Source organism: Corvus hawaiiensis, chromosome 1 (genome assembly GCF_020740725.1).
Source record: "Corvus hawaiiensis isolate bCorHaw1 chromosome 1, bCorHaw1.pri.cur, whole genome shotgun sequence".
NCBI classification, from domain to species: domain Eukaryota; kingdom Metazoa; phylum Chordata; class Aves; order Passeriformes; family Corvidae; genus Corvus; species Corvus hawaiiensis.
In genome coordinates this window covers 81360-108360 of record NC_063213.1, presented here as the reverse complement: position 1 = coordinate 108360, position 27001 = coordinate 81360, and the positions used below count along the sequence as shown (strand labels likewise).

The 27001-nt window shown below is 43.0% G+C and overlaps 1 protein-coding gene across 11 annotated transcripts in view; it reads left to right on the top strand.

Annotated features, from left to right (window-relative positions):
* SMARCD3 (SWI/SNF related, matrix associated, actin dependent regulator of chromatin, subfamily d, member 3) overlaps positions 1 to 27001 on the top strand; it is an 80476-nt gene that overhangs the window by 27078 nt on the left and 26397 nt on the right. For 7 of the 11 annotated variants that reach the window (XM_048287288.1, XM_048286569.1, XM_048328865.1 and 4 more), the window contains 3 exons: positions 9816 to 10033; positions 13263 to 13305; positions 23378 to 23500. In XM_048287288.1, the coding sequence (XP_048143245.1) occupies positions 9825 to 10033; positions 13263 to 13305; positions 23378 to 23500 (375 nt within the window). In that variant the 5' untranslated portion in view covers positions 9816 to 9824. The other 4 variants (XM_048326335.1, XM_048323825.1, XM_048328035.1 and 1 more) reach the window with 3 other exon arrangements.

Genomic DNA, 27001 nt, shown 5'->3' with positions numbered 1-27001 from the left:
TTAAGCCTGGGAAATTTTAAATTTATACTGGAATGAATATAGCAGAACTCATTTCCATTACTTATTTGGATGCCAGGAAAGTCTGCCTTTTCTGCCCTGGGAGTTTTGTTGCCAGTAGCATCTTACTTGAATACATGCATTAGCCTGGAATATCTGTATGTGTTTGTCATCTTCCTGCTTCTTGTTGGCGAGGCTGACGCTTCTTGGCTGTTGTTCTGGTGCCTGAACACTTCTTGTATCACCCTCTCCTTTCCTTCATTATCATCTCCCTTAGTTCTGCTTTGCTGCCTGGTTTGTTCTTTCCTTTAGTTTCTTCCTTGTCTCGGGTTCGTTTTGATCGAAACATGGGTTGGGGTTGTCACTCTTCCGTTACTTGAAAAAAAATGAAAAAAACGTACAACTTCATTTTATCTCTCCAGGCCCTGTATCCTACCAAGTAAGAGAGCATGCCATGCCAGCCATTACCTTGAGTTTACCTTGTGCTGGTTCCTGTGTTCTATTACTACCCAAAGTGTGTCAACATCTGAATTAATTCCTTGAAAAATCAAGTTGCATAGCAAACTTTAGTGGAATTTCTTGGAGTCAGATCCTGCTTTAATTTCAGGAACCAATCTCTTCTTCAAATGGCTAATTTTTTTTTCATTCTATCTATGATAACATTATTTAATTTGGTTATTGAAAATTATTTTCTTTTCACCCCTAAAAATTGGGAGAAGCAAACAGAGGTAGAATGTTGTGAGAATATTTTTTTTTTGCTTTGTTGGCACTTAAATGAACAGGATAATTCTGCGGTATTTCCTAAGGGCAGTTAGCTCTTGGATTCACTTGATCTTTCTGGAAACATATGTTCCTTTGCTAAGGTCACTTTGCCCTTTGCTCTTGTGCACCTGATCCTGCTTTTGTGCTTTTCCATATTGCCAGCTTAGACAATGTCTTCTTCCTCGTTTGTCCAAGGCAGATAGGATCCCCCTGAAAGGTGAAATCTCTTAAAGGTTAAAACTCTGAAGTGGGATGCTTCATTCTCTTCCTACTTGAGACCTTGATAGTTTGTTACACCTCTGGTTAGCAGTTGGGCTTTAAAAAAGGTTAAATTTCTTTCAGTTATTTATTTTTACTGTGCTTTTACTCCTGTTCTGTTTCATCAATGTCTTGCACATCGTTTTTGTGGGAGGAATTTTTTTTCCCCCCAAAGGCTTCATCCTGTACTTTGTCCTTTTGTTGTTGTTGTTGTTCCTCTCTTTTTCTAGCATTTTTATGGACAAGTATGGCTTTAATCACCACATTTATGTTGATTATCTTTTTATCAATGCATTTTCTGCTGTCCAGTAGTACATTTCAGGCAGTCTTTATGACATCTGTCTAGGTGTCCAGCTGTTGCCTTATATTTTGTTGAATAAGTTACTAGTCTTGCTGCAGGTCATTCGTTTCCTCGGTTTCCTCTATCCTCTAGTCCCTACCACAGGCCTCATTGCTGGCTGGATCCCTTAAATGGATCCTGCCTTTGTCTACCTCCCCTGCTTTTTTCTTTGTTTCTTTCTGGTTTTTCTTTTTCTTACTCAAACAGCCTGTTTAGTCTTGAGAAGGTCCATGGTGCAGGTCTTGTCAAAACGCTTGTCCACACATCTGTCCTCTTGTGACTCGATTGCAGGAACCTTCGCTTGGTGCCTTGTGCTGGTGACCTTGGCTGTGTCATCTGCACGCAAGAACCTGCTGAGAGGTTCATTTTCTTGTCCCGTTGTTCTGACCTTTTTAATCTGCTTCTGTGTCCTTTTGCTGTTCCCACTTTATCTTCCTTCCAAAGCCAATCTTTTTGCCTTTTATCCACCAGATACCCATATAAAGGTCTATGTGCCTGTCTTAACTCTGGAGTCATAGCTGTATTTACAGTGTACTTGGCTGTCAGTTCAAATCACCTTCTTTTTCCCGTAGTGATCTTGGTCTTTGTCCTCTTTGCTATGCTTAGGAAGCTCTCTGTGGCAATATAAGTCCTTATCCATATTTATTTTCTGCTAATAGGTGTTATTTCATAGTTCTGCTAATCTCTACAATTTAATATTAGTTACACTCCAAGATTGCTAATTCATACAAACCCGTGTATCACTGATGTGACTCCTTTGCTTATCCTTAGTCCTTTTTTTGTGTGCCTATCTACCTCTGAAATCTGGTCATAGGATTTTATGGTAAATACATAAACTGTCTTACATTAAATGGCATTTACAACAGTGAAAGAAGAGTGTCAGAGCATGCCAGCATGTAAACAAATATTTTATATATATGATAGGTAACTTGTCAGTGTTAAAACAGATGAACAGGTCTCGTGGATATGGAGGCTCTATTACAGATTTATCAGTGATTTGGAAAAAAGGATGAGTAATTAATTTCATACACAAGTTTTTCATCTCCTGATATATTGCTGGGTTTAAATGAAATGTCACCATTCAGGAGAAAGGCTTGGATGTCCTGTGAGCTGCCTAGTGTCTAGCTAATAAGACATCAAGTGAACTGTTAGCCTGATTGGGAAGTGGGGCAGGGAATAACGCAGAAGCAATTGCAAATCCATGGCATATACTTACCAGAATGTTTTTCTGATTTTGGTAATCTGTATGACTAACAAGCCAAATGACTGGGAACTCGGAGGGCAGTAGGAGTGGGAGACGTCTGAAGGCTTCATCAATAAGGGAATTAGGGGTATTTTTGGTTTTATTTATAATATGTAAGGATAGAGACTGATTATATAAGTTGTAAAATCAATGTCATTGGAGGCTCTTAGGTACTGGTTAAAGAAGTAAACAGCTGTCAAAGATGATGGAGTTACTGGTGATGCTTCTTTGAGATGAGAAAGAACTGCATGACCTCAAGGTCTCATATTTCAGTACAGTATAAAAATTACGGGGGTTTTATTAGAATGGGAGGAACTAAAGATATTTTTGCAAAAATTGAATGGTGATCTGTTTTAAGTGAATAGAAGTGACTGTTTCTCCCAACCAGTCACAGGGTTGTAGAGATCACTACTAGAAATAGTGAGGTGAAGAGGGTATGGCCAGGTTTGAAAAAAGTAGAGCTTTCCTAATGAAAAATTTCCTACTAATTTTTATTTTGTCATGGGTATAGATACTGTCTTGTCAGAGCATAAGCCAGCTAACACTAGAATGGCTAGAAAAGAGCCTCGTGAACTGTTGGTTTTGGACAGTTTGTTCCACTTCCTACCTCAGGGCTCCATGCGTGGTTCTCTCTGCGAGGGCATCCTCAGCAAATGGGGCCTGGGATGGAGGCACTGGTTTGCTGTGTGCATATTCCCTGTTGTCGTAAACAAGGAGGTGTTTGGGGTGAGTAGGGCAGCCTGGAAGAAATCAAGGGATCTTATGGCAAGGAATTTGTTTGGGAAGGTAGTTGCACAGGACTGTTAGAGTGAAAACTTTGTACAACATTCAACTATGTGAGCAAGCTGCTGGTAGAGACTGAAGCTTTGTCCTTTTCTAGCCATGGACTGATTTCAGGCTGTCAAATAGAAAAAAGTTCATGCATAATTAATAAAATCATATTAATGCTAGCCAAGGCTTTAATAGAGATCAGTGTGATTTTGTGCAATATGGGCTTGTTAAACAAATTTGAGTTGCTGGTTAAGAAAACTTGTATTTGCTGAGGAATGTAGGTGTATGGATAAAATGGATCTGTGAGGTGTTTGAACTGCTCTTCTCTTTCTAAAAAACCCAAAACCACTGTAGGAATATGAAAATGGTCAGACTGGATCATTTAGTTCAGTATCCCACGTAGAATGGGGCAGTGGAAGGCAGCATGGAAGTACAGGAACAAGGCAAAAACCTTAGCAATGGTTCGTATGAATTCTCTCTGATTTGGAGCTTGGGAGCTTTCTGACCCAAAGCTGCCCTCTGTGTAGTGCATCTATATGGATTTTGGAGTGCATCTATATGGAGGTTAGTCTAATGATGTCTTCCAGAACCTTTCTAAACTTCCAGCATTCAGTGTTTTGTGTCAGGAGTTTTTTCAGCTTATCTTGCATAAGGAATTACCTGATCCTGCCAACTGTTGTTTGATTATTGTAAGGGAAGAGACAACGATCTCTTGACCAGCCTCTTCTCTCTCCAAGCTAGTCATGGTGCTGCAGAGCTCTGCTGTTCCTCTCCCTCCCAAAGCCATCCTTTCCAAAAAGCCAAGAGGTGCATTCTGGTAGTTGTTCATACAAAATCCCTTTCATACATTAGATCACAGCAGTGGTATGATCAGATCTGTTAAAGGTGGTGGAACTCCAAGCTGGTCTGTAAGGTTTGTTTGTTTAGATTACAAAGACATTTTGGGGGTTTTTTTTTGTTGTTGTTGCATCCAAGTGCTCCACTTGAGCTTGGTGGCAGATTTTTCTGAGCTGTGAGCAGACACACATGAAATAGAACTGAATTTCGTCTCGTGTTACAATTCACAGTTCTGTAAATGGGATGGTTTCTAAATTAAAGACTTTTGGATTGTTGTAAACATGATATTAAAGTGCATGGTACCTGGAACACTTGGATTTACAGACTGAGAGCTTTTGGGAAATGGAGGACGGTGAATATGGCAAGAAGCAAGAATTGCAATACTGATGTTTCAGCTTACTAAGCCCCCAAAAGATTCATACACATTAAAAAGGGGAACTCATGAAGTAACATCTATAATTGTAAGGAGGAGAGAAGCCTTGTACCAGTTTTATTTGTTGTACTTCTAAGAGTCCATTTTGAAACAACACATCCAGTTGGGAAACCATGTGTGCAGTCAGAAACTTGTTGCCATCAGACAGTATCAGTCTAGTCTAAATTTCTTAAGGGTTCCAGGTACTTCTAGTTACTCATTCTTACCTCCAGACAGCATCAGGTATCTTCTATTGCTTATGTTTATGCTCTATAGAAATCATAGAATGGTTTGGGTTGGAAGGGACCTTAAAGTTCATGTTCTGCCATGGGCAGGGACACCTTCCACTAGACCAGATTGCTCCAAGCTCCATCCAGCCTAGCTTTGAACACTTCCAGGGATGGGGCAGCCACAACCCAGGCCTAACCACCCTCATAAGTAAAGAATTTTCTTCTAATCTAAACCTACTGTGCACTGTGCTGTTTTTGCCTTGCTGCTCTGCAGGCACCTCTGCTCTGCTCTCTGCTTCACCTTCTCAGAGCTGTGAGAGCAGTCCCTTCAGCTGGGGACAGGCTGTGGTCTTCCTCATTTCCTGTGGCCCACAGTGGTTTTGCCCTCTGTCCAGTGGGGTGTTTGTTAGTGTGAAGCCCTTCCCTCTTGTTCTGTCACTCCAGGCCCTTGTAAATCTCTGTAAATTAATCTCTGTAATAGACTTGTAAATAGTCTCTCTCCATCTTTCTTGTAGGCTCCTTTTTAGTTAAGAAATATGCTGTTTGCATACTTGGTGGTGGTGGTTATTCTCAAAATCTGTCAGTGTCTCTGTTAACAAGAAGCTGGTGGCTGTTCCACACAAGCCGTAAGAGCCTTCTGTGTGGTGCTGAGGTGGATGGAGTCTGTCAGGACAGGAGATTGCTGTAAATGCAGCTCAGCACTCAACTGCAATGCAGCAACTCCTGGCTCTCTGTTCAGTCTCTTTCTGAGGCCTCTTGTGGGTATTTTTTGCTTGACTTTTCTTGACACTTTCTTTTACTTTCACCTGTCAGTTCTCCAGGTTATTTTCCTCTTACTGGTATGTCCAGACAGGAAACCTTTTTTCTGCTTCTGTGTTTTGACTGCTGTGATGTACATCCCCTGAGAAAAGACTCCGCAGTGGAAGAATGTAGAAGAGCACTGCTCTAATGTTGTCTTGTTACTGCTGTCAGACAGAAGTTCACTTAAGGATGACAAAGAGGACAGAGGCAGAGCTCTGATGTGACAGGAAGTTCAGGCAAGGAAGAAAGTAGACAAGCCAAACATGGCTTCAGAAACTGGTCAGTGGAAGGCAGTGAAGGGATATGGCAGCAGGTGTCAGGGAGGTGGTATCCTGCTGCACTGACCATGTGCTCAGGTTTGAACAGCTGTAGCTGTGCACATGTATACAGGCAATTGGCAGAACTCTTGGGGTCCAGTACACGTGCATGTAATATTGGTCGTGTGCCTTTGTGCACTGTGCTGTCTTTGCCTTGCTGCTCTGCAGGCACCTCTGCTCTGCTCTCTGCTTCACCTTCTCAGAGCTGTGAGAGCAGTCCCTTCAACTGGGGACAGGCTGTGGTCTTCCTCATTTCCTGTGGCCCACAGTGGTTTTGCCCTCTGTCCAGTGGGGTGTTTGTGCAGATTAATACATGTAAATTGAATCAATGGAGGTAAAAAGGAGATAGGACTGTGGTTACAGAGATGAGTCGGGGATGGGGGTCTCAGGCAGATGACTTCCCAAGAAGGAGGATGTATCAGTGCTGTTTTGCACTGCAGCATTTCCCATGGATGCTTCTTGTTTAAGACAGATTCCATCCTGCTGAGGAAGAGAGGGAGAGACCTAGTCCATAGGCAGATGCACCTTCAAGATCTCTTTCAAAAGCCATAATGGGATTGGAATACTCTTTAGTATGAAGACTTTTTTTTTTAATGTCACTGTTGTGAAAAATTCGATGTATTTTCCATCACTGTCTTGTCTCGCACATGCGTTTGAGAGCAAAACCAGCTTTTAGATGAGGTGAGGTACTGCTTGTGTATTCTTCTTTTATAAAAGTTCACATAGATGAAGTATTTCTGAATCTTGGGAGTCTGGTGGGCTTGCAGCAGGAAGGCAGTTGCACAGTTGCATAGTGAGTAATATTTTATCTATGAGTGATATCAGAGATAGAAACATGAGAACAGAGGCAAAGGAATGAGGTGGTCAGGGAATGAGATTGAATGTGCTTTTGCTGGAGCTGCCTCTCGTTTCTCATGTTTGTCCTTTCTCTATGTTTCTCTATTTTAGTGCTTAACAAAGGAAGCTGAAGGAAGTTTAAAGATGTAAGGCCGAGTAGCTTTAGCTTGCTGACCTTGTTCTTCAAGCCCTGGGGTGTCCTTTAGAGGAGCACCAAAAAGGGCCTTCAGTTTTATGCATGTGGCCAGTCAGTCTCCGTGAGATGGCTGTGCTCAGGATCCGGGCTCTTCTGAGTGACTGTCAGATGTCCCCGGCTGACTGACAGGCAGCAGCTGGCCCAGTGGTCTGCCTTTTGCTGGAAGGAGGCCACAATGCATGGCTTGACAGATGACAAATCTTAAATGCAGGCTCGAGAGAGAAGCATTTTCTGGGCCATTTCTTTCTGCTGACTCTGCCTGGGTCAGAGGGTGGGAGCGCATACATGGGAACAGAGAGCTCTGTTCCCTTCCAGCTGTTCTTGGGGCTCTAGGTTCATGGCAGAAGTCATTTGGAGCTTTGCACAAAGCTGCAGTTTGGTCTGTCTGCTGCCTGCTGCTCTCTCCACGGCCATACCTGCCATTGCTTTCTTACATCGGCACTTGCTGAATTCACCTGCGTGGATTCCTGCGCTGGTCACTCTCGTACCTCCTGCCTTGCCTCTCTGTCCATACCAGTTATATTGGTTCTTTGCTGGTCATCCATTCCTCTCCTTTATCCAGTTTCCTTTATAGATACAAGTGTGAGAAATATCTAAGACTTGTGATGATCAGGGAGGGCACTGAGCTGGGGCTTTGGGAGCTACAGTGGATTTGTGTGGTTAATTTGGAGATGCCGGTCCAAATATATTTAGAATTATGATTTATTATAATGCATAATTACATATTTAGAAATCATAGAAATTATGAGATAAAGATGAAGTAAACTTTTAAAAAGAATTATATATGTTGACTGTGCACAAACTATTTTCTTCCCACCCCCAGTGAACTGGCTTGCGTACCCTCAGGGGTGTGTGCATCTCATTTTGGGGTCCAGTAGTGTATTTCTCCCAAGTACTTTCTCAGTCTGCAACTATTGAGCCAAGTATGTCTTCGATGTTGTTAGCACCCCTTTGGAAGAGGGTTCCACAGGCTGATACCCACGGTGGGACAAACTCACGCCTTCAGTGAGCCTGACCCCTCTGCTGATGGCCAGGGTTCACTACTCTAGCAGGGGCAGTGAACAGTCAATACCCAACTGCCCTCCCCAGGCGATGCCTGATTTTGTAGAGCTCTGGCAGATGCCCCTTTAGATCACCTTGGATCACCTCTTTCCAGATGAAAAGTCACAATATATTTACTTTTACTTCCATGGATGCAGTTCCATATGTTAAGAATTTCTGTGCCATTCGTTGTCCTTGTTTCAGCTCTGCTCTGCCATGACTGAGCTGCAGGAGCCAGAGCTGCGCACAGACCCTCACTTGTGGACACGTCGTGGCCAGTGGCACACTGATATCCTATGTTCCCTCCACTCTTACTTCTTTTCTTTAATGGCATTCTTGACCTCTAGTAACCAGTGAACCGATTTTTTTTCTGGAAGTGTCTGTTTAAACAAGACCTTGGTTCTGCTGGACAGCAATCAGCTTAGGGCCCATTGCATTGTCTGTGATTCTCGGATTGTTTTTTCCCTTCTGTAATTCACTTCAATATGTATTGAAGTACATTTGCATCTTCCTTTTAAGTGTTCATTCTGTCTCATAAAGTCCTTCTGCAGTTCTTGAAACTGGCCCTCGTCCTTGCAAGCGTGAATAACTTAACATTACCAACAAACTTTTTCACTCCCTTGCTTTTTTCCTGGCTTTTTTTGGTTCTTTTTTTTCCCCCCAGGTTGTTTTAAATATGCTGAAAATGAGAAGTCCCAGCAGAATTTTACATGTGCCTTCCTTTTATTTTCAGAACCAATTACTTTTGCCTCATTTCTATCCTTTAACCAATTGTTTATCCATAATGGATGCCACTGACTCTTGGTTTCCTTAAAATACTTTGTAGAGGGACTTGACTTTCAAAGGACTTTTGTTGTATGGTTATTCTTTTTCTCATCCTGGTTCAAACGCCTAGAGAATGTGTGTGTCTGTATTTTTGCATATATGTGGACATATACATATTGATAATTCTCAATATGAGCCTAAGCTCGTCTCTCTGTTTTGAATTGCATTTTGCAGGCAGTAATTATTTTACTGGTTGTTTTCCTTGATGACTATAAACTTTTAGAATTCAGAATTGGGTTTACTGTGTGTCTTGTGCAGCATTAAGCGTGACCCAGAGAGCCTCTCAAGAGCATGCAGAAGTCAACATAAATGCCAGGGCTTTAGAATGCCTACAGGGCTGCTGACAAAATCCCACATCCATTTCATTCTTTTTTTTAGTTTAAAGGCTTGATCGGAGACATGACCTTTTTCTTAAAGGATTCATGCTGCATTATGAACCGACACTGCTCTCTGGTGTAGGTGAAGTAGAAGGCTCTTAATGCAAAGTGTTTATCCTGATGTTTTGCCCGTGCTGGTTTCTGTCTCCCAGCTGACCAGAGCTGCCTGCTCGGCAGTGCAGCGTTTGCAGTGGGAGTGTGCTCGCAGCTCTGAGCAGCATGTGAGCTGCACCAGTTTGGACTATGTGTCGCTGCCATGGGGTGTTCTTTTCAGGCTGAAGGTAGAGCTTCCAGCTGTAACCCGGTCTGGATATGCCACTGACCACTGAGTGTTTTCCCAAACCTAGTATTTTGCCTCCCTGTTTCCTGTCTCCTTTATCCCTGAATGCCTCATGACATCCAAGACACACCAGTCACAGAGCTTACGTGCTTTATGTTGCTGCTTAGTGCTTATCAGGATGGTCAGAACGGGGAATCTGTTGAGGCCAGTGTCGCATGATGTACAAATGTCTTGGCAGCTGCAGAAACAGGAACCAAACTGGCTTTTCTTTCTGTTTTGCTTTTCCTCCAGCGCCCTGGGATGCCATCAGGAGCTCGAATGCCCCATCAGGGGGGTCCCATGGGTCCTCCAGGCCCCCCATACGTCGGAAGCCCCTCCGTGCGACCTGGGATGCCCCAGACTGTGATGGAAACAACAAGAAAACGCACTGCACCACAGCAGGTCCAACAGCAGCAGGTGCAGCAGCAGGTGCAGCAGCAGCAGCAAGCCACTCAGAACCGAGCTAGGAGGTGAGTGTTCTGGAAGGAGAACACAGGAGGACAATTTGAGGAAGCAGAGATGATACCTGTTTAGCAGTGGGTAAGACCTCTAAGATCAAATGGGACAGAATAGAACATGTATGTATTGTCAGTTTTTAAGCAGGAAAAACATTGGTAAATTTTACTCTTTTTTTTTGTTTGTGAATGGTTTTGAACAAACCGACCTTTAATAATGTCTGGTTTTGCAGTTACTCTGCTTTTACTTCACAGGTTTGTCAGGCCATAAATCTGTTGAGTATGTTTAGCCTTTAGAGTTAATGAACAGTTCTCTTCTAATATAGTAAGATTATTGTATTATTTGTTGCCTGTTCTGTATAGTTGCTCTCATTTCTGACTGGCTAACAAAATAGTTTGTAAATGGCACAAGTGGAAAAAACTTTTCACATTGTCATGTGAATACTTGTACTATGATCACTCAGAAGAGTGGTCATAAAACTTGCAGTTGTCCCAAGTGTTTTTGCATATAAAGTAAACAAATATGCACTGGAAGTAATTCCATAAAATTAGAGGGATTTCTGTGAGGAACTTTCTTTTTTAGATATGCCCACCTTGTACATTGCTGAATGCATTCTCTCTTAAATAAGTTAGCTAATTTCTTTTTGCAACGTATTAGACCTCATCAATCTTGAGTGTTGAGTGTGATCCGCACACACATAGCAGATCTGCATGGGCTACCTTTTGCAAAATCATTATAGATGTATATACAGCTTCAGACAGTGTTCTGGTGGTGTCATGGAATCCAGTTGTAGGTAAAACATGACTCTCTAAGCTCAGTTCTTCAGGAGCCCTGCTCTGACCAGGTTATATACCTTGGATCAGCAAGTCAGACTTGGGAATGCTTGTATCTGGGATGCATCTGGAAAGGACACTGATCTTGAGAGTATTAATACACAGCAATTGAAAAAGGTTGAACACAGAAGGAATGTGTGTGAGTGCAGCACGTGAGCACAAGCAGTGCATGTGCATCTTGGAGGCCTTGCCTGGCACCAACCAAAATGCACATTCTATAGCACCTCCCAGGAGATTCTGCAGGAAACTGCACAAAATAATGCCCAACCTTCAGGTACTAGGGTGGATATAACCTGAAAAATTGCCCCTGCTGGATAATTAAGGTAAACTTTAGTCACTAACTAGTTTCCAGGGAGCATTAAAGGACAGTATTTTCTAAAAGTTGATGGCCTAACTCACAGAAGAAAGTTCCCCATCCCTTTTCTTAACTTCAGTGTTTCTGATTTGGGACCCAGCAGTGATCTCAACTGCCTTGAGCCCAGTTCACAGCAGTGCTCCCTGGGTACACAGAGAGCTTCTCTGTTTCTTCTGCCATGCCTTCCCTTCAGATAATGTGTTGAACGTTTTCCCTTTTTTCATTTCCACCTCCCTGTCATTTCTCATTCTGTTTTTTCAGGCACACTTTTCTGTCACCTTGGGTCCAGTTCTGGGGTTAAGTGCGTTCCATGTTTTCTAGCGCAGGCCAAGAAGGTTGCGCTTGTCCTTTCTTGGCAGGTTTGGTGGAGACAAAAATCTCATTTCTGTAATAGGCTATTGAAGAACTGGTTGAGACCCAAATTGTTTGGGGATGTTGCTTTGTTTGTTTCTTGCTTTTTATTTGCAAGCCTGTGGGGTTGTTGCCGGTACGTGCATATCCCACTCCCTTTGGGAGGCTGGCGCTTGCTCAGCCTTTACTTCCAGATTCTGTGAAGTGTTTCAGTGCAGATTTGATTTGTAAGCTGTGGAAGGTATTGGAGTTTCATATCACGTAACATTCCATTCCCATTATTCCTACACTTTTTAAAAGGAACATTGTTCACCTATTAAGTTGGGTGTAACTGAATGTACCTCCAGGCACAAAGAGTGTCTCAGCCTTGACTTATGTGGGGATGGGAAAGAGTCTAAGAATCTGATATTTCAATCCTGGCTTATTATTAACAAACATAGGAAGAGGGTATGCCACACCAATGAGCATGGAAACAGCTTTTATGTGGACACTGCTGGTGACAGACTTGCAGTATGAAGACAGTAAGGAGGAGGGTGTCCTTGTGACATGGCAGAATAGCAGCAGGTGGTTTACTTTCCCCCATTTGTCTGTCACAGATGGAGTGATTCATCTCCTGCTTAAGATAAAGGCCTCACAAATTAAAGAGATGAAGAATAGGACCTGAATTCCATCTTGGCCCTGTTAGAGAAAGCTGGGTGACAGGTTTGGTGGACACAAACAGTTCTTAGAATCTGAAGAATTCAAAAGACAGTGTATTTGACAGTCTTCCTGACAGTACAGTTTCTCAGGCACATGCACATTTGTGTTTATGTCCACGAGTAAAAGTGTGTTTTTAAAAGCATAGCTATAGAAATGTGCCTATGTATGGGTATGGACACAGTATGTGTACACTCTGCAGGCACACATACATCTTCCCATGTGTGTGTTCATAAAAATGAAGAAAGGTGGAAATGTAAGGCCTTTTACCTTTGTCCATCACTCATGCAATTTTAGTTTTGTTTTGTTGTTTTGGTTTTGTTGGTTGTGGGAGTGTTTTTATTTTTGGTTTTTATTTTGCCTGTTGCCTTTATAAGATTAAAAGGTCTCAGAGGTAATCAAACTTTTGCCAGCAGAAGACCGCTCATGCAAATATGTTACAATAAAACAAGTGTGTATGTATATATATAAGGAATGAAGGGTGTACATATGTGTGTGTTTTCATACATCATATGAAATACACACATATATGTGTGTGTTCTTCAGCACTTAATTTTGGGCATGATTGAATAAATGCGTGTTGTCTGTTTGAGCGAGTTCACATGCCATTTGAGTGCTCAGCCACTCAGATGTGCACACACATAGGTGTGTCTGTGCATGCCACACGTGAGACTGTCCTCCTGCACGCTTGTCTGTACCTGGAAGCAGCGTGTGCACATGCACTTGCATACATTGCCACCCTGCACCACAGAAGATGCTGTGATCAAAGAACTTACAGACTTCTTTCCAGGATGCATAACAGACAGCCCTGATTTGTTCTTACCTAACTGCCTCCCCAGCCTGCTGAGAGAAGGGGTACGAGGTCCTGGGCATGGGTGAGACCCTTTTGCTGATGCATGCACAGCTGTGCACCAGCATGTGGAGATGTCAGGATAATTTAGCAGGTGGCCTCGTTACTCCTAGATCTGTCACCATGGTAACGTGTTTTTTTCTTTAAAAAATGTACAGTGCCAAGAGGAGGAAGATGGCTGACAAAATTCTCCCTCAGAGGGTGAGTCGCTTTCATTTCCTATTCCCTTCACAATCAGTTCAGCATCTTAGTGTAATTAGAGGAATTTTAGAAAATTCTTTCACTTTTTGTTTAAAAATCTAATTAAAAAGTAAGTAGACAGTGGGTGAAAGTCTGGAGAGCCAGGCTGGGGCTGGGCTGGGGGCTGGGAGCGTGGAGCAGCCCGGCCTGTGCGGCCTCGTGCCTGGGTTAGCCGAGCCAGCACTGCCGCTTGCTGGAGGGACCGTGGTGCTGGGCTGCCAAGCGACAGCTCGGCACTGGGGCCCTCGGGTCTCCAGAATGCTTTTGATCCATTTTTGAGGCTGGCCAAAACCTGGTCCAGAGTGTGGCTGTACCTGAGGGGGTGGGCTCAGACTCAGGTCTCTGGCCCAGTAGAGCTTCCAGGTTGTGATTTTTGTGGTTGTATCACCGTAGGACTGAAGTGAACCCATGTAAACAACAGAGTCCAAGGGGTCTGTATTGTCTGGAGAGTTACTAATTCTTTTATCCCTGGGGATATGTCTAGCTTTTGGCATCTGCCCATGTTTGATCCTCAATGCTTCCATCATCGACTTCCTTTCTAAACATTGGGATTTCTCTCTGTTCTCCTCTCTCATGACTCCCAGACTTTTCCTTTCCTTTACCCTCTTCAGTACAGTCCCCAAGAACCTGCTTGGTCTCAAAAGGCTTCAAAACACACACCCTTGTCACATCTTAGTCTCAGTTGCTTTGACTGGTGCTTTTTCTAGGCTCAGAATCCCTTGGACAGGTGTGTCCTTTTCCTCCATATCCTTTTCAAGTTTTCAAGCTCCATTGCTAGTGTGAGCCCAAATTTGCTGGCAGGCTCCAAAGTCTGTTCTGTGACATTTCACAGGTGCCTACTACCAGCCATCCAAAGAGGTGAGCCCACTTTGGTACTCCTGATGTCATACTATCCCTTCTTCTCTTGTCATTCCTGCCACCTTCTGAAAGCAGAGCCTCTCATATGTAAGCCATTAGATCTCATGTTGCTTGAAAGACTAAGCTACTATTAAACCCAGACCTTTGAACTACTTGCAGCCTCCTGGTTGTTGTGTTGAAGCCTCATTCTTGCTCTACTGGTGGTCTGTACGTTTTTATAATGAAGGCTAAGTTTCTTGTACTGTCAGTTTTGTCTGTCCCACACAAACTGCTTTCACAGACAATGATACGTCCCGTATAGCGAGGCTGTTGCTGCAAATGTACGTTCATTTCGAGGTGCTTTTAGGTTGGTTTGGTTGTTTTCGTTTTGTTGGTTGTGGGAGTGGTTTTGTTTTGGATTTTTATTTTGCCTGTTGCCTTTATAAAATTAAAAGTCTCAGAGGTAATCAAACTTTTTTGCCAGCAGAAGACTGCTGACTGTTTACCAAGTCCATGATAATTCTTTAATAGGTAGAGACTTCTATAGGTGTGTCAAAAATCTCTACAGATGCTTTCAGAACCATGCTGTCATCAAATATTCTTACTTTTCAGTATCTTTGTTGCTGACAGCCAACAGCTTTAACTGATGGAGTAATAAAGCAATTGCTAGAGGTCTTTTCTGCAGTGGGGTTTTTATCAGTGCAGCTGCACTGCTGGTGTCTATGATGTGACCTCTGTCTGGGTTAAGATACTCTGTCAGGCTGCGGTAGTGTGTCAGAAATCCCTTACACCATCTGTGGGATGAAGAAATGCTGTGCACATCATTGTCCTGTCAAGTGGAGGGTTTGCACTGGTGGCTGTGGAATGCATGTGAAACACAGGGTAAAACTTCCAGCTTTCTGGAACTACCTCTGGAGTGTTTTCCAGTCAGTCAGCATCTGTTACCCACAGACTTTTTGCAGACTCCTGCTTATGTCTTCTGAGAACTTTGAAGGGGAGAGAGGAGGCTATTAAATACATTTTACTCTTGAAAATGATCTTATGTAGCAGTGGGTTCTCAGTATTCCTCACTATGGTAATGACTCAGGCAGTTGGCACGGGTAACCTCTTGTTGGATTTCCAGGCTCTCTGGTTAAGCCTGTGCCATAGTCCACATCCTGGAGCATAGTGCTGTTGGGTAGGATCACTGAGCCACTCCAGGCAAACTGTTGCACATAGGAAGATTGGATTAGGGAACTGCATAGGACATCCTGGCACTTCCAGTCTGGTTCCCTCTGTTGTGGAAGCCATGACACAACTGCCACCTCAAGACTAGTTACTTGAGACATACTTTTGATCTGGCAGCTTGGGTTTTTTTGTTTTGCTAGGCTCAGCAAGGGAAATGCTTTTAGCTTCCCAAGTAAGAGAGGCTCCCCTCTTGAAATCCTCTTAGTCACTTGTTTTATCTATTCCAGGTTAAATTAACCTCTTTCAAACCTTCTTAAATCTACCTCTCAATAAACCAGAACTATACGTAGTAGGAGAGATTACCAGTATCACCAGTGCTTGAATGCCACTCCTGCATTTTTTATCTTTACTGGAAAGAGCACTGCAAATTGGTATGGCTGTGCTGTTTTTTATTCATAGCCTTTCCACACTGATACAGCCTCTGGTCATTCTGTGATTGGCTAATACAAGTATTTCTGCTTTCTGTCATATGCAACTGATGAATTCCCATATTAGAGCAGGATTTAGACTCTGAGGCATGATCCTGTGCTTTGTAATGCTATATTTCATCCCATCTCCATTATACAGTTCTGAGCTTCCTCACATTTTCTGTACTATCCTCTGCCTTGCAATGACAGTGACACCCAAATTTGTCATTACTAAGTTTTCTTAGCATACTTCTCCTTTTTGTACAAGAACTATTAATGAATGGTCCATGAGGTACTTCCTGCTTAATACTTATTTGCTATGCCAGGTCTTGTTCCAATCCCCATTTTTCAGTCTTAAGGAGTGGTTCCCTTTATGACTGTATGTCAAATGCTTTACTTAAATGCAAGTTGCTTGTATTGACTGCATTTCTTTTGTCTAAAATGCAGTTTTAATGAACACAAGGACTTGGTTAAACTCAGTTGACATACTGAGTAACATAGCAAGGCTTAATATTTTTTATAGTGTATTTAACATTAACTCCAGTTCTGTCCAGCAGGTTCTTTCCTGCCCCATTTTCCTCACTTCTGGATCTTTCCCTTGTTCACACCTGGTTGTCACCAAAACCCTCATTCAGTTTTGGAGAACTGCAGAGGCATCTTCATTCATAGCCAGGGACCTAAATCTCTGGAGCTGATGTTGCCTTTGTGACCCAAGTTTAGCAGTTGTACCTCGATTTTGACCTCAGACCACAAACTGTTTGTAGGGACACATGACTGCACCTCGGATTGCACTTCTTTCTCCAGGCCTTGCCTCCTCATTACTTCTGGTCAGTCTTATTTTCTCTTAGTGTTGAGTCATTACATTTTTTCCCAGGAACTGTGAGTGTGATCCACCATTCTGTTTCTTTGGCTTCCTTGCCTACCCATTCTGATGCAAGAGTCTCAGCTGAAAACCATTCTGGCTCCATAGCTGTGCCTGTTTCTGCTTTTCCTTGTTTAACTTGCTGAGTGGATTGCAACTTTGAAACAGCAAACTGCCCCTCCTTCGGTGGCATACTTGTCTCTTAGTATTGGCTGCTGTTCTTCTCACTCAGCCCCAAATTCCTGAGGACTTTTTGTCTAGCTGTGCTGACAGGTTTTTGTATACCTGTCCTCTCCTTTTCAGCCTCTCTACTTCATTTTCTTTTACGCAAATATTTGGTCAATTTTTGCTGCTGCTCTTCACTGACCACCATGTGGAATTCTCTGCACAGATCCCATGCCATAATAGCTGTCCTGCTCTGGTTTGGTCACTGCATGGCTGTTGTCCACCTCTTTCTCCATCTGAGTCAACCAGAGGTGAGGAACACCTGGATCTGCCATTCACTTGTAAGAAAGATGATGTTAAGGGGTGTGATAATCAGTGGTAGCCTTGGATATAGCAACCGTGAAATAAAGAAATTCAAGCTCTTGCAGGGAATAAGGAAGGAGAGTAGTCAAGTACAAACCTTGGACTTTAGACAAGCAGGGTTTGGCTTATTCAGGGAACTAGTAGGTGTGATTCCTTGAGAAGCCAGTCTGAAGGCTCAGGGAAACTGGGAGGTCTTTAAGGACCTTTAAGAGCAGCCTGTTTTAAAGGCCGGAAAACGAGCAAATTTATGAGGAGCCCAGAATAGGGAACTCACAGAGGTGGTCCCAACATCAAAAGGCAATGTACAAGAAGTGAAGCAGGGACAGGCTACAGAGGAGGAGTTTAGAAATGTTGCCTGGGCATACAGGGAATGGTATCGGCAAAGTCAAAGCTCAGCTGTACTTGAGATCTTCAAGGGACATCAAGGACAAGAAAAGCTTCTGCTATTGCACTAGTAATAAAGGCTGACCAAGGAAAATGTGTGCCCCATGGCGAGTGGACTGGGTGATCCAGTGATGACAGAGACAGTAAGTCTGAAGCACTCAAAGCCTTCTTTGTTCAGTCTGCACTAACAATGCCTCCCATGCCCAGTGATCAGTGAACGCATCCAAGAGGAACAGCCGACAGTGGACAGGGATTGGGCCAGGGATTAGTTGAGGAAAGTTGACCCATACAACTCCATGATACCCAACAGGCTGCATCTGAGGGAGCTGAGGGAACTGGCCAATGTCCTTTCAAGGCCACTCTGTCATCCATAATAGTCTTGTATCCAGGTTGGGACATTTTGGTCTAAATGGGCTGACAGCCATCTGCTTAGGTGATGAGGCTGAGAAGGTGGCTAATGGTTGCACTTGGCCATGAAGACACTGACATCAGAGTACAGCAGGGATGTGTCCTGGCAGCTGTTCAGTCCAGCATCTTTGCCACTGGAGGAGGCAGTGCAATGCTTGCTTATAAATGTACAGATGACACCAATCACTGGGTGGGGAAACCAGTCGATATGCGTGTGGACAGGCTGGAGGAATGAACCAACAAGAACTTTATGAATTGCAACTAAGTCAAATGTTCTTCCTTGGGAGAGAGGAGGACTGCCTGGCTGGGAAGCAGCACTGCTGGAAAGGCCCTGGAGGCACTGTTGGATGGTGAGCTGAGCATGAGCAGGAGGTATGCCTTGTCAGCAAAAATGACTAACAGCGTCCACAGCTCTGTGGCCAGGAGCACAGCCAAGAGATTGAGGGACTTGATTACCCTTCATTGCTCAGTACTTGTTAGCTCACTGCTAGAGCACTGTGTCCAGTTTTGGGATCCTGAATTCAAGAAAAACATTGGCAACTGGACTGAGGTCAGTGCATGATTGTCAGGTTGATTGAATGACTGGATCAGCACATGAGGAAAGACTGAGGCAACTGGCCTTGTTCATCCTGAAGGAAGGCTCTGAGGGGACCTAGCAACAGCAATGGCTTGCCAGCTCTTAAGAGAGGAGGACCAATATGGATTGCTTTTGCCATTTTACTGGACTATGTTACTGGCCCTGTGGTAGTCAGTCAGAAATCCTCCTCAAACCACTCTCTCTCAGGGGTCGCGGGGTGGCACAGTTATGATTTATAAGGAGTGTCAGCCCTTAGCAGTCTTTCTTTGACCACCGTAGAAGCCTCAGTGGTAGAGACACTTTTGTCAATAAGCTATGGTCTAAAGTTTCTTCTTGGAGAAACTGTCCGGTAGCTGCCAAGTCAGACTTCAGTCACTGCCACTTAAAATTTAAAAGTTCTGGTTCTCAACAATACCTGTGAAATGTGTGGGTTGTGTGCATCTGCCATAGGTAGTAAAAAAACCAGCTCAGGATCAAATTGAGCTTGTCAAACATGGGGGGAGTAAGGGGTCTTGGATTTTGTTACCTCTCTCGAAGAAGGGAATTCTAGGGTAGCCTAATTCTGAAGAAGCTGCCAAATCTCCATTTATTAGTGATTTTTTTTTTTAAATCAAGATCCTGAAACTGCTCTGTTGTCCTCCAGTGAAGAATGCAACTTCAATTGTTCCTGCCAGAAATAGGTCCAATTTTATTTATTGGGTTTTTTCTGGGACCTTGGAGGTGCACAATAGTAGGACCTCTGAAAGTTGTGCAGGCCAGCTGTTGTACAAAACAGGTTCAAATTACATCAGCTTGCTCAGGACCTTGTCCAGATGGGTACTGAATATGTCCAGCCAAGGATGGGCACCCCAGAGTATTTTTTGGCAGCCTGTTCCAATGTTTTAATACCATCATGTGTTTTGTTTGTTTTGTCAGAGGTTTTTTTACAAACCAATTCCTTATAGGGAGTGAATTGGCCGTGCTGCAGTGAATTTCTGTTGCCTCTCACCCTAATCTCAGGCACCTCCAAGGGGAGGCTGGCCCTGTCTGTGCTTCAGCAGTCCATATGGCAGTCGCACTCACCCAGGCGATCCCCTTTTCCCTTTTCTCCTCCAGGCTGGAGAAGCTCTTGCAGCTTCTCTCGGCAGGTCTGTGCTCCAGCCCCCACCATCCTACTGAGCCTCTGCGGGCCTTGCTCCAGAGTGTCACATCTTTGTGGTCCTGTGCCCACCAGTCCAGATCCAGTTTCACCAGCGTGGCATAGCAAGGAAGAGCCTCTTTCCCAGGCTTGATGGCAACACCTGCGCTAATACGGCCCCTTTTGCAGCTGACCTTTGCTATGGCTGCCTTACCTCACAGACTCCTTCTGCACTTGTTGTCTGTCCAGCAGGGCCCCCAAGTCCTCTCCTGCCAACCTGTTTTCTACCCCGCCGATGCCCACCTGTGCCCCTGCACGGCATCATTCTGTCCCAGGAGCAGAACTTCTCCCATGCTGGGCTCTACCATGCTGAAGCGCCGTCCTGTTTCTGCGGCCTGTCAGGGTCCCTCTGAACAGCCCTGCTGCCCTGACTGACTTGGGCTCAGGACCCTGGGAGGCCTGAGGACAGGCCTTAACCAGGAGCAGTGGAGCCAAAGACAACATGGAGCTTTCTCTGTGGCTTTTGACAAGAGCAGCAGAACCAGACCCAGACCTGGGTTTTCCTTAGCATTCCTTCTGCTGCTGATCTTCTTGCAGAAGGCTTCCTCGTTGCTTTCCCCAGCCTGCTGACTGCTGTCGTTGCCTTCCAAGCTGTCATACTGTGACAGCCATAGAAGCTATCCAAGGATGTTGTTCGTATCCCAAAATTTGTAGTGTTGCAGCTGTTCCTTGGTTTCTGATTCTGTCTCACGATCCTTGCACGTCTGTTTACAGGCAGGTGTGGTGGGGCCCCCACACTCTGCTGCTCCTACAAGGAACTTGTGAGAGACTCCCATCAGGCCATTCCTTCCACACTGTCCTCACTGCCCCCACTTGCAAGTTGGCCATTTTTTTGTCACCATTGATAAAAAAACCTTTGGAAATCAAGGATAAAAATGCAGAATTTAGTAATAATTGCTTTTTACTAACTTTTAAAAGTTTGAAACATTTGAGTTTTCACAATAGAAAGAGAAACAACTCCAGCCTCTAGAAAGACAGTGTCTTACTAATGTTAATAGTAATCTCTTCCAGTTATCCAAGTAATTCTAAGATAAAGTGTTACTATATAAGCTTCAAAACCTTGGCTGACAAGATGCTGCTTCTGCTACTGCTCGGTGCTTTCTGGAGTTTCTTCTACTAGATAAAGGCCAGAATGGAGAATTTAAGTATTGAAATACTCTTTTCACATTTGTAGTTAGAACTTTTGTAGAAGAGTGTAGACTTGCATGGAGCTATGAACTTTTCAGTTAGGGCAAACCATGTAAGAAGAAGGAATTAGGCAGGCTGTGCAGATCAGTATCACATAAACACTATCATGCCTCCAAAAGATTATTCCATTAGTAGGGTGAGAAAGCAAAAGACTGTAAGAGCTGCCAAAACTGGCCTGAGTGAGCCTTTGATCTAGCCCAAAATCCTGTCTTTGCTGGGACCATAACACATCCCTAGAGAAGAATACAAACACAGCCAGTACAATTCTTCTCTCAAATGCTCTCCCAACCTGTGGCCATTTGCAGTTCAAGGAATTAGATGCAGTTTTGTCTTTGGCTGATTTTAAAGTGTTTGTGCTTTTTAACATCTTATAATGTTTAACATCCAGTTTGGTTATAGGAATGGAATAGGAATTGCCCTTTCGCTTTCATGTGGTAAAAGATGTAAAGGTGTGGAATAGAAAAATTTATTGAAGGTTTCTGCTGTTTCTACAAACTTACTAGAAATTTTGTTAGATCCTGGGTCTAGTACCCATTGAAAGGTTGTATCATCTGTGTTGTATAGGCTGTATCTTAAAGACTCTGTAGGCCTCTCCCTGCTTCACCATCTGCCTGGGGGGTTCACAAACTGACTCTGGTGGAACTTGGCATCAAAGGTCTGAAGCTACTTTTTTGGTCCAGAATTTTTAATTGACTGCAGCACACCATGATTGATTTCCAGGCAAGGAACTGAGGAATCTTTTTATCTGTGCAGAACAGGAAGAAACCTTTGGGGTGTTTTGTTGGGTCCAAAGATTTGCACTCACTGCCTCGCTGCCCTTACTCTGCAAGCTGTCTGTCAATTCCCTGATGTTTCCAGGGTAATGCTTGCTCTTCGTGCTCATGTTTCTTTTATTATTCTGCTGATACTAACACATTGAGAAAGCATATAAGCAGTTAAAAATATAATGGTTCAGCTAAAGCCGAACACAATTTTTTGCTCTGTGGTTTCTGCTTTTCCAAAGTATCAATCTTGCTGTAAGTAGAGCAGTTACTCTACCATCTCAAAACAAACAGAGTAGGTTGAAAGAGACATTTATTTGATAATCTTAATCAGTCTAAATACAGCAGGGAGAAATTGTTTGTCTTCAGGCTGGAAAAGAAAATTATTAAGAAAGGGATGAAAAAAACCTGTAAAACATGTGGGAAAGGTGCCTAGGGAATGCCTGCCCACCACTGCTCCAGCAGTGCAGGGAAATGACATCAAATGAAGCTCACTGGTGGCTGGTTCCAAATGAGCAAAAGGAGGTACTTCCTCCCACATTGCCTGGTGAGGTTCTGGAACGCTCTGCCTTGGGCTATTGTGGGTATTAAAAGGCAGCAACTTTCAAACCTTGTCAGAGTACTAGGAGAGCCAGCTCTTGGCATGACCTCGTGCAATAGTTCTCATGTCCTTGCAGATCACAGGGAACAAGTGTATGCCTGGTGTCTCTCACATGTATGTTTGTGTCTTACACCAGATATAAACTGTAATTTTAACTGTAACTAATTTTGATTCTAAAGCAAAACAGGAATACCAACTCACTTTTAATTCCTACGGAAATATTATAACAGTTAAGTATTTTAGTTACATAGGTGAAAGCTACAGTGAATATTGTAGAAATAGACAAGGTTGTCTGGTAGATCTGTTTTAATTACTTACAGTACCTTTTTTTATGGTTTGCCTGCATGAGGTATTCCAAATTAAGAACCAGCATTTTCATTTAAGGGTATACTTACCCATTTCTAAGCTCAGTTCTTTACGTCTTTGTTCCAACCTACTTCATATCCCCACCTCTGCTAACTTCCTTGTAAAACAGAAAATAAAAAGGGGGGTTGTCAATAGAACTCACGTAGTTAACTATGTATTAAAGTACCAATAAAAGTTGGCAGGATCATAAGTTGACACCTGATACCTGATCGTGTTGAAACTTTGACGTGAAGGTCAATTTCACCTCAGCCAGGAAGATACGCTGGCAAAGGCTGGCATCCTACGTGACAGTTTTTACTTACAATGGGTAACACTTGGTTTTGAAACATCAACATGAACACTCTTTTAGTCTAGAGAGATGCAGCACTCTTTAGTTTTGAACTGGACAAACTCACTGTACTTTGGATTGCTGAGAGTAGCGGCTCCCTGGCTGCCGGTAGCTAAACCTCTCTTGAAGAAAACAGCCATGATTCAGGCCCTGTGGATTCAGACAGGATCTTCCAGAATCCATTAGCTTCCGTTCCGTGCTCTCGCTTTTCAGTCTATGCTTGTCCCATGCCACTGAGACCTGCCTCGCTGTCTGGGAACTGCTGTCAGAGGGAGAACTCTGGGCATGTCTCTCCAGGGGCTGGGAGTGTGTCAGTGTTGCTGTTCTGGAACATGGCAGATTCGCGCTTCCAGTGCTTGGACATTCCTTGCTTCCTTCTCAGATCCGGGAGCTGGTTCCTGAGTCCCAGGCCTACATGGATCTCTTGGCCTTTGAACGCAAACTAGACCAGACCATTATGCGGAAGCGCGTGGATATTCAGGAAGCACTGAAGAGGCCAATGAAGGTATGTTGTGAAAAATTTGTAGATTGTGTCAGGGGAGGAAAATAATTCTTGTAGTAAATGGTGGAAATACCTTTCCAGTAAAAGTCCCATTAACAGAAATGCTTTGGAACAGTTCAGACAAAGCTCCTAAGAGCAAACAGCTGGGAATCAGCGTGCATAGAAAAGTGGTAGAGAAAAGAGAAAATTCTGGCTATTACCTGCTCTAGCTTCTGAAAGTCTCTAATAAGGGGAATAATACCCTAGGGATAAATAAACACTGGTTTGGGAACTTTGTATTAAAATGATAAAAAATGAGAAAATAAGAGATTAGAGGAGTGTGCTGAAGGTATGTATTACATTTCCAATTCAAATTCGGTCAAAAGTGGAACTTCTGGAATAACAGAACATATAATGGCAAGAACTACTTACAGAAATGATTATTTGTGTAAGAAGAGAGTTGATGACGTTTTCTGCAGTTTCTTTCTATTAGATCAAGTCCAGTACTTCACTCTTCCTAATATCCCACTGAAATGGTCTTTTTCTAAGTTTTCTGAGTCTATTAATTTGAATCATGGAAGAGTTTAGATAGGAGGAAACTGAAGTTACCTAGTTCAACCTTCTGCTAAAAACAGGGTTGTCAAGGCCTTGTTGAGTTTTGAAAATCTGTAAGGATGGAGGTTTCACAGCCTCATCAGGCAGTCTGTTACAGTTTTTGTCCACTCTCGTTGTGAAGAATTTCTTTTCATGTCTCATTTAATTTCTTGTGACTGTATGGGGTAGCTCATAGTCATTCATCTAGTAACTCCCATAGAATGAAGGGGTTTGTAGCTGTATGTCTGCTGTGAAGTAAAGCTGTCATTCTTGTCTGTACTACAGTGATGGGAGTCAGCCCAACAAAGATCAATATTCCATTGTGTTTGTCACTGTACAGGTATCTGATAAAATGTGGAAGGCTTTTACCTCTTGATGTTTTTCCAGTTGATATATGTGAAGCAAAAAAAAACCTCCAACAACAACAGTAAAAAAAAAAACCCACAAAAAACTATTACGTTCCATTAACATACCTAGATAGATAGGAAACTGTATTGTGGAGGGTCTAAATCACAAGTTCATTATTAAAAAGTGTTGTACATAGTAGATTGGACTCTCAGAAGAAATAATTTGTCTTACCTTCTTGATATGGGTAGAACACCATTCTTTTAAACTAGCTAGGAATCTGGCCATGTTTAAAAATGATTGAAGACTCTGACTGGAATTCATAAATCAGCAGGAAATTGTTTATTCTGTGGCAAACTCTTTAATGAGGGACTTAACAGGTACACAAGGTCCCAGCTGTAAGCTGTGCAATGGAGATATTCAGTGTCTGGGATAGGGAAGAGTGTAGGAGGCACAACACTCTACGGAAACTGTAGACAGAAAATTCTGTTTCCATCTAAGGCTCAGCAAACATATTTTAAGTATCAGTTACTCAGCATCTAGAGAATGATCAAACAGATGTTTTTCAAATTCATATATAGGTAGTCCTAGCAGACCTGTCAAAATAGAGCTAAATCTAGATAAACTTGGGTTTTTCTTAAAGTTAAGTATTTTCATTTTATTATAGTTGCAGAATTGGTAACAGCAATAGAAGTTATCTCTGCATTTCCATCTCTCATCGAAGCTCTTGTAATTTTGAAATATTTGCCTTAAAACAGTGATTCTCAAACTGGGACTGTAATCCTGGGAGAAATATGAATTTGTCTGAGGTATGTAAAATTATGTAGGGAATATGCAGGATTTCTCAGAATTATCAGCTGTAATTGCAGTTACGGTGTTAGTCACAGTGATTCAGCTGTAGAAGCAGTCGTAGGGAACCACAGATTTATGGTCTAGTGTTGCTCAGGCTGGGGGTTTTTTTCTGTCTGAAGACTAACCATTCTGGGGAAATTTTAGGGGGAAGTGGTTTAAGCATTTTTTTCCTGAGGATAGTGCACAGAATATGTTTGTCTTGTTGATCCTACTTGGATCTCCTGAGAACAGTTGTGCTGTTGAACCCGGTGACAGCTGTGGGATGGCTCAAGAGGTGAGGAGGCCTGGGGGTTGTGCAGCTGTTGAAGGGGGAAGTCGCCTTCCCCACCTGTCAGGTCCTTTGACCACTGTCAGCAGCCCCCTTCAGCTGCCAGCTTTTCCAGTTTAGATCCTGCCTTGGTAGTTTTCTGCTTGTTGGGCACTGCTGTGTTCTCTACTCTTCTTCAGCCAGTCCTGCATTCTTGGATTGCATCTGTCATGAGAGTCTCAGAATTCCTTGTCTGCAGAGCAGCATTAGCAAGAGTCCTTGTACTGACCTCATGGAAGACCCACGTGGTCAGAATTCCAGAAAGAACTTTTAGGAGGTAGTCAGGCAGACAGGGCTGTTTGATAGATACAGCAAGCTCCATGGCCTGAAAGAAACAGAAACCAAACACTCAACTCCAGACCAGTAGATGTCGTTAAAGAAGAATGAATTACTGAAAAATCTCTGCAGCTCTAAGTCCATGGTGAACGTTGGGAGTGGGATTTATTTGGCTAAGTATAGACATATCTATTTTATTCATTTATATGTGAGCTAGTTGCTCTCGGCTCCCTTCATAGTTGTGGGATTAAGTTGGTATAGGCAATGGTGTTCAGGGCACAATTCTTCTCATACAGAAGCGGATGTTTAAAAGAATATAGACAAATAATGCCCTAAAAAATGCCTATTTCTCTCCACTGTGTAAGCCTGAGATAGACAGCTGTGGGCATAACAATAATTTAAAACTGAAATGATTTTCATCCCAAAGCTTGAACCAGGGTCTCCTGACAGAAAGAGGGATGAGACCCATGTCACAAGCAAAGGCTCCTACTCCAGGTCCTGGCACCACAGACAGTACATTGGTCTCACCCAAACCAGAGACTGTCATCCAGGGACTGTCACTCTTTTGCAGTGAACTAGTGTGGGACATTCTGTTTGCCAGACGTGTAGAGTTGCAGTTTCCGAACTAAATTATCTGCTTCCAGGTTCTCCATTTTTAGGTTAAAAACAAGTAGTAGCATCAGAATACCATCATAGTGTCTCTCTCCCTAGTTTTGTGAATTGGGATCTTTTCCCCACTTTCAGATTTTAAGATGACTTAGGAATTGATACTGGGTTGTTGCCAGAAAGCAATTTGGGTTTTTTTCTGAAACACTTGTCTTGTGGTGTAATTTTATGTGTTCTGCTTTTTTGCTTTATGAGATAAGGAAAATTTGAACACCTAATCTCCTTCTTTAATCAGTCAATGTTTTAAATTTGTCTTTCAAGTTCTTTAATGTTCTCTTTTCTCAGGTAAAAAATTCATTCCTCCCAATCACTGTAGAAAAATAATTTTTCAATGCGCCTGGCTTCTTCTTACTGCCTGTCACTATACAACTCCTCATTCTCTCCTGAGAAAGTACCGTATACAACTACCAAATAAGCTGCTGCAGCTGATTTTGTAGACTGTTGCCCATACTAATTTGCATTTTATTCCTCTGCAGCATTCGTTT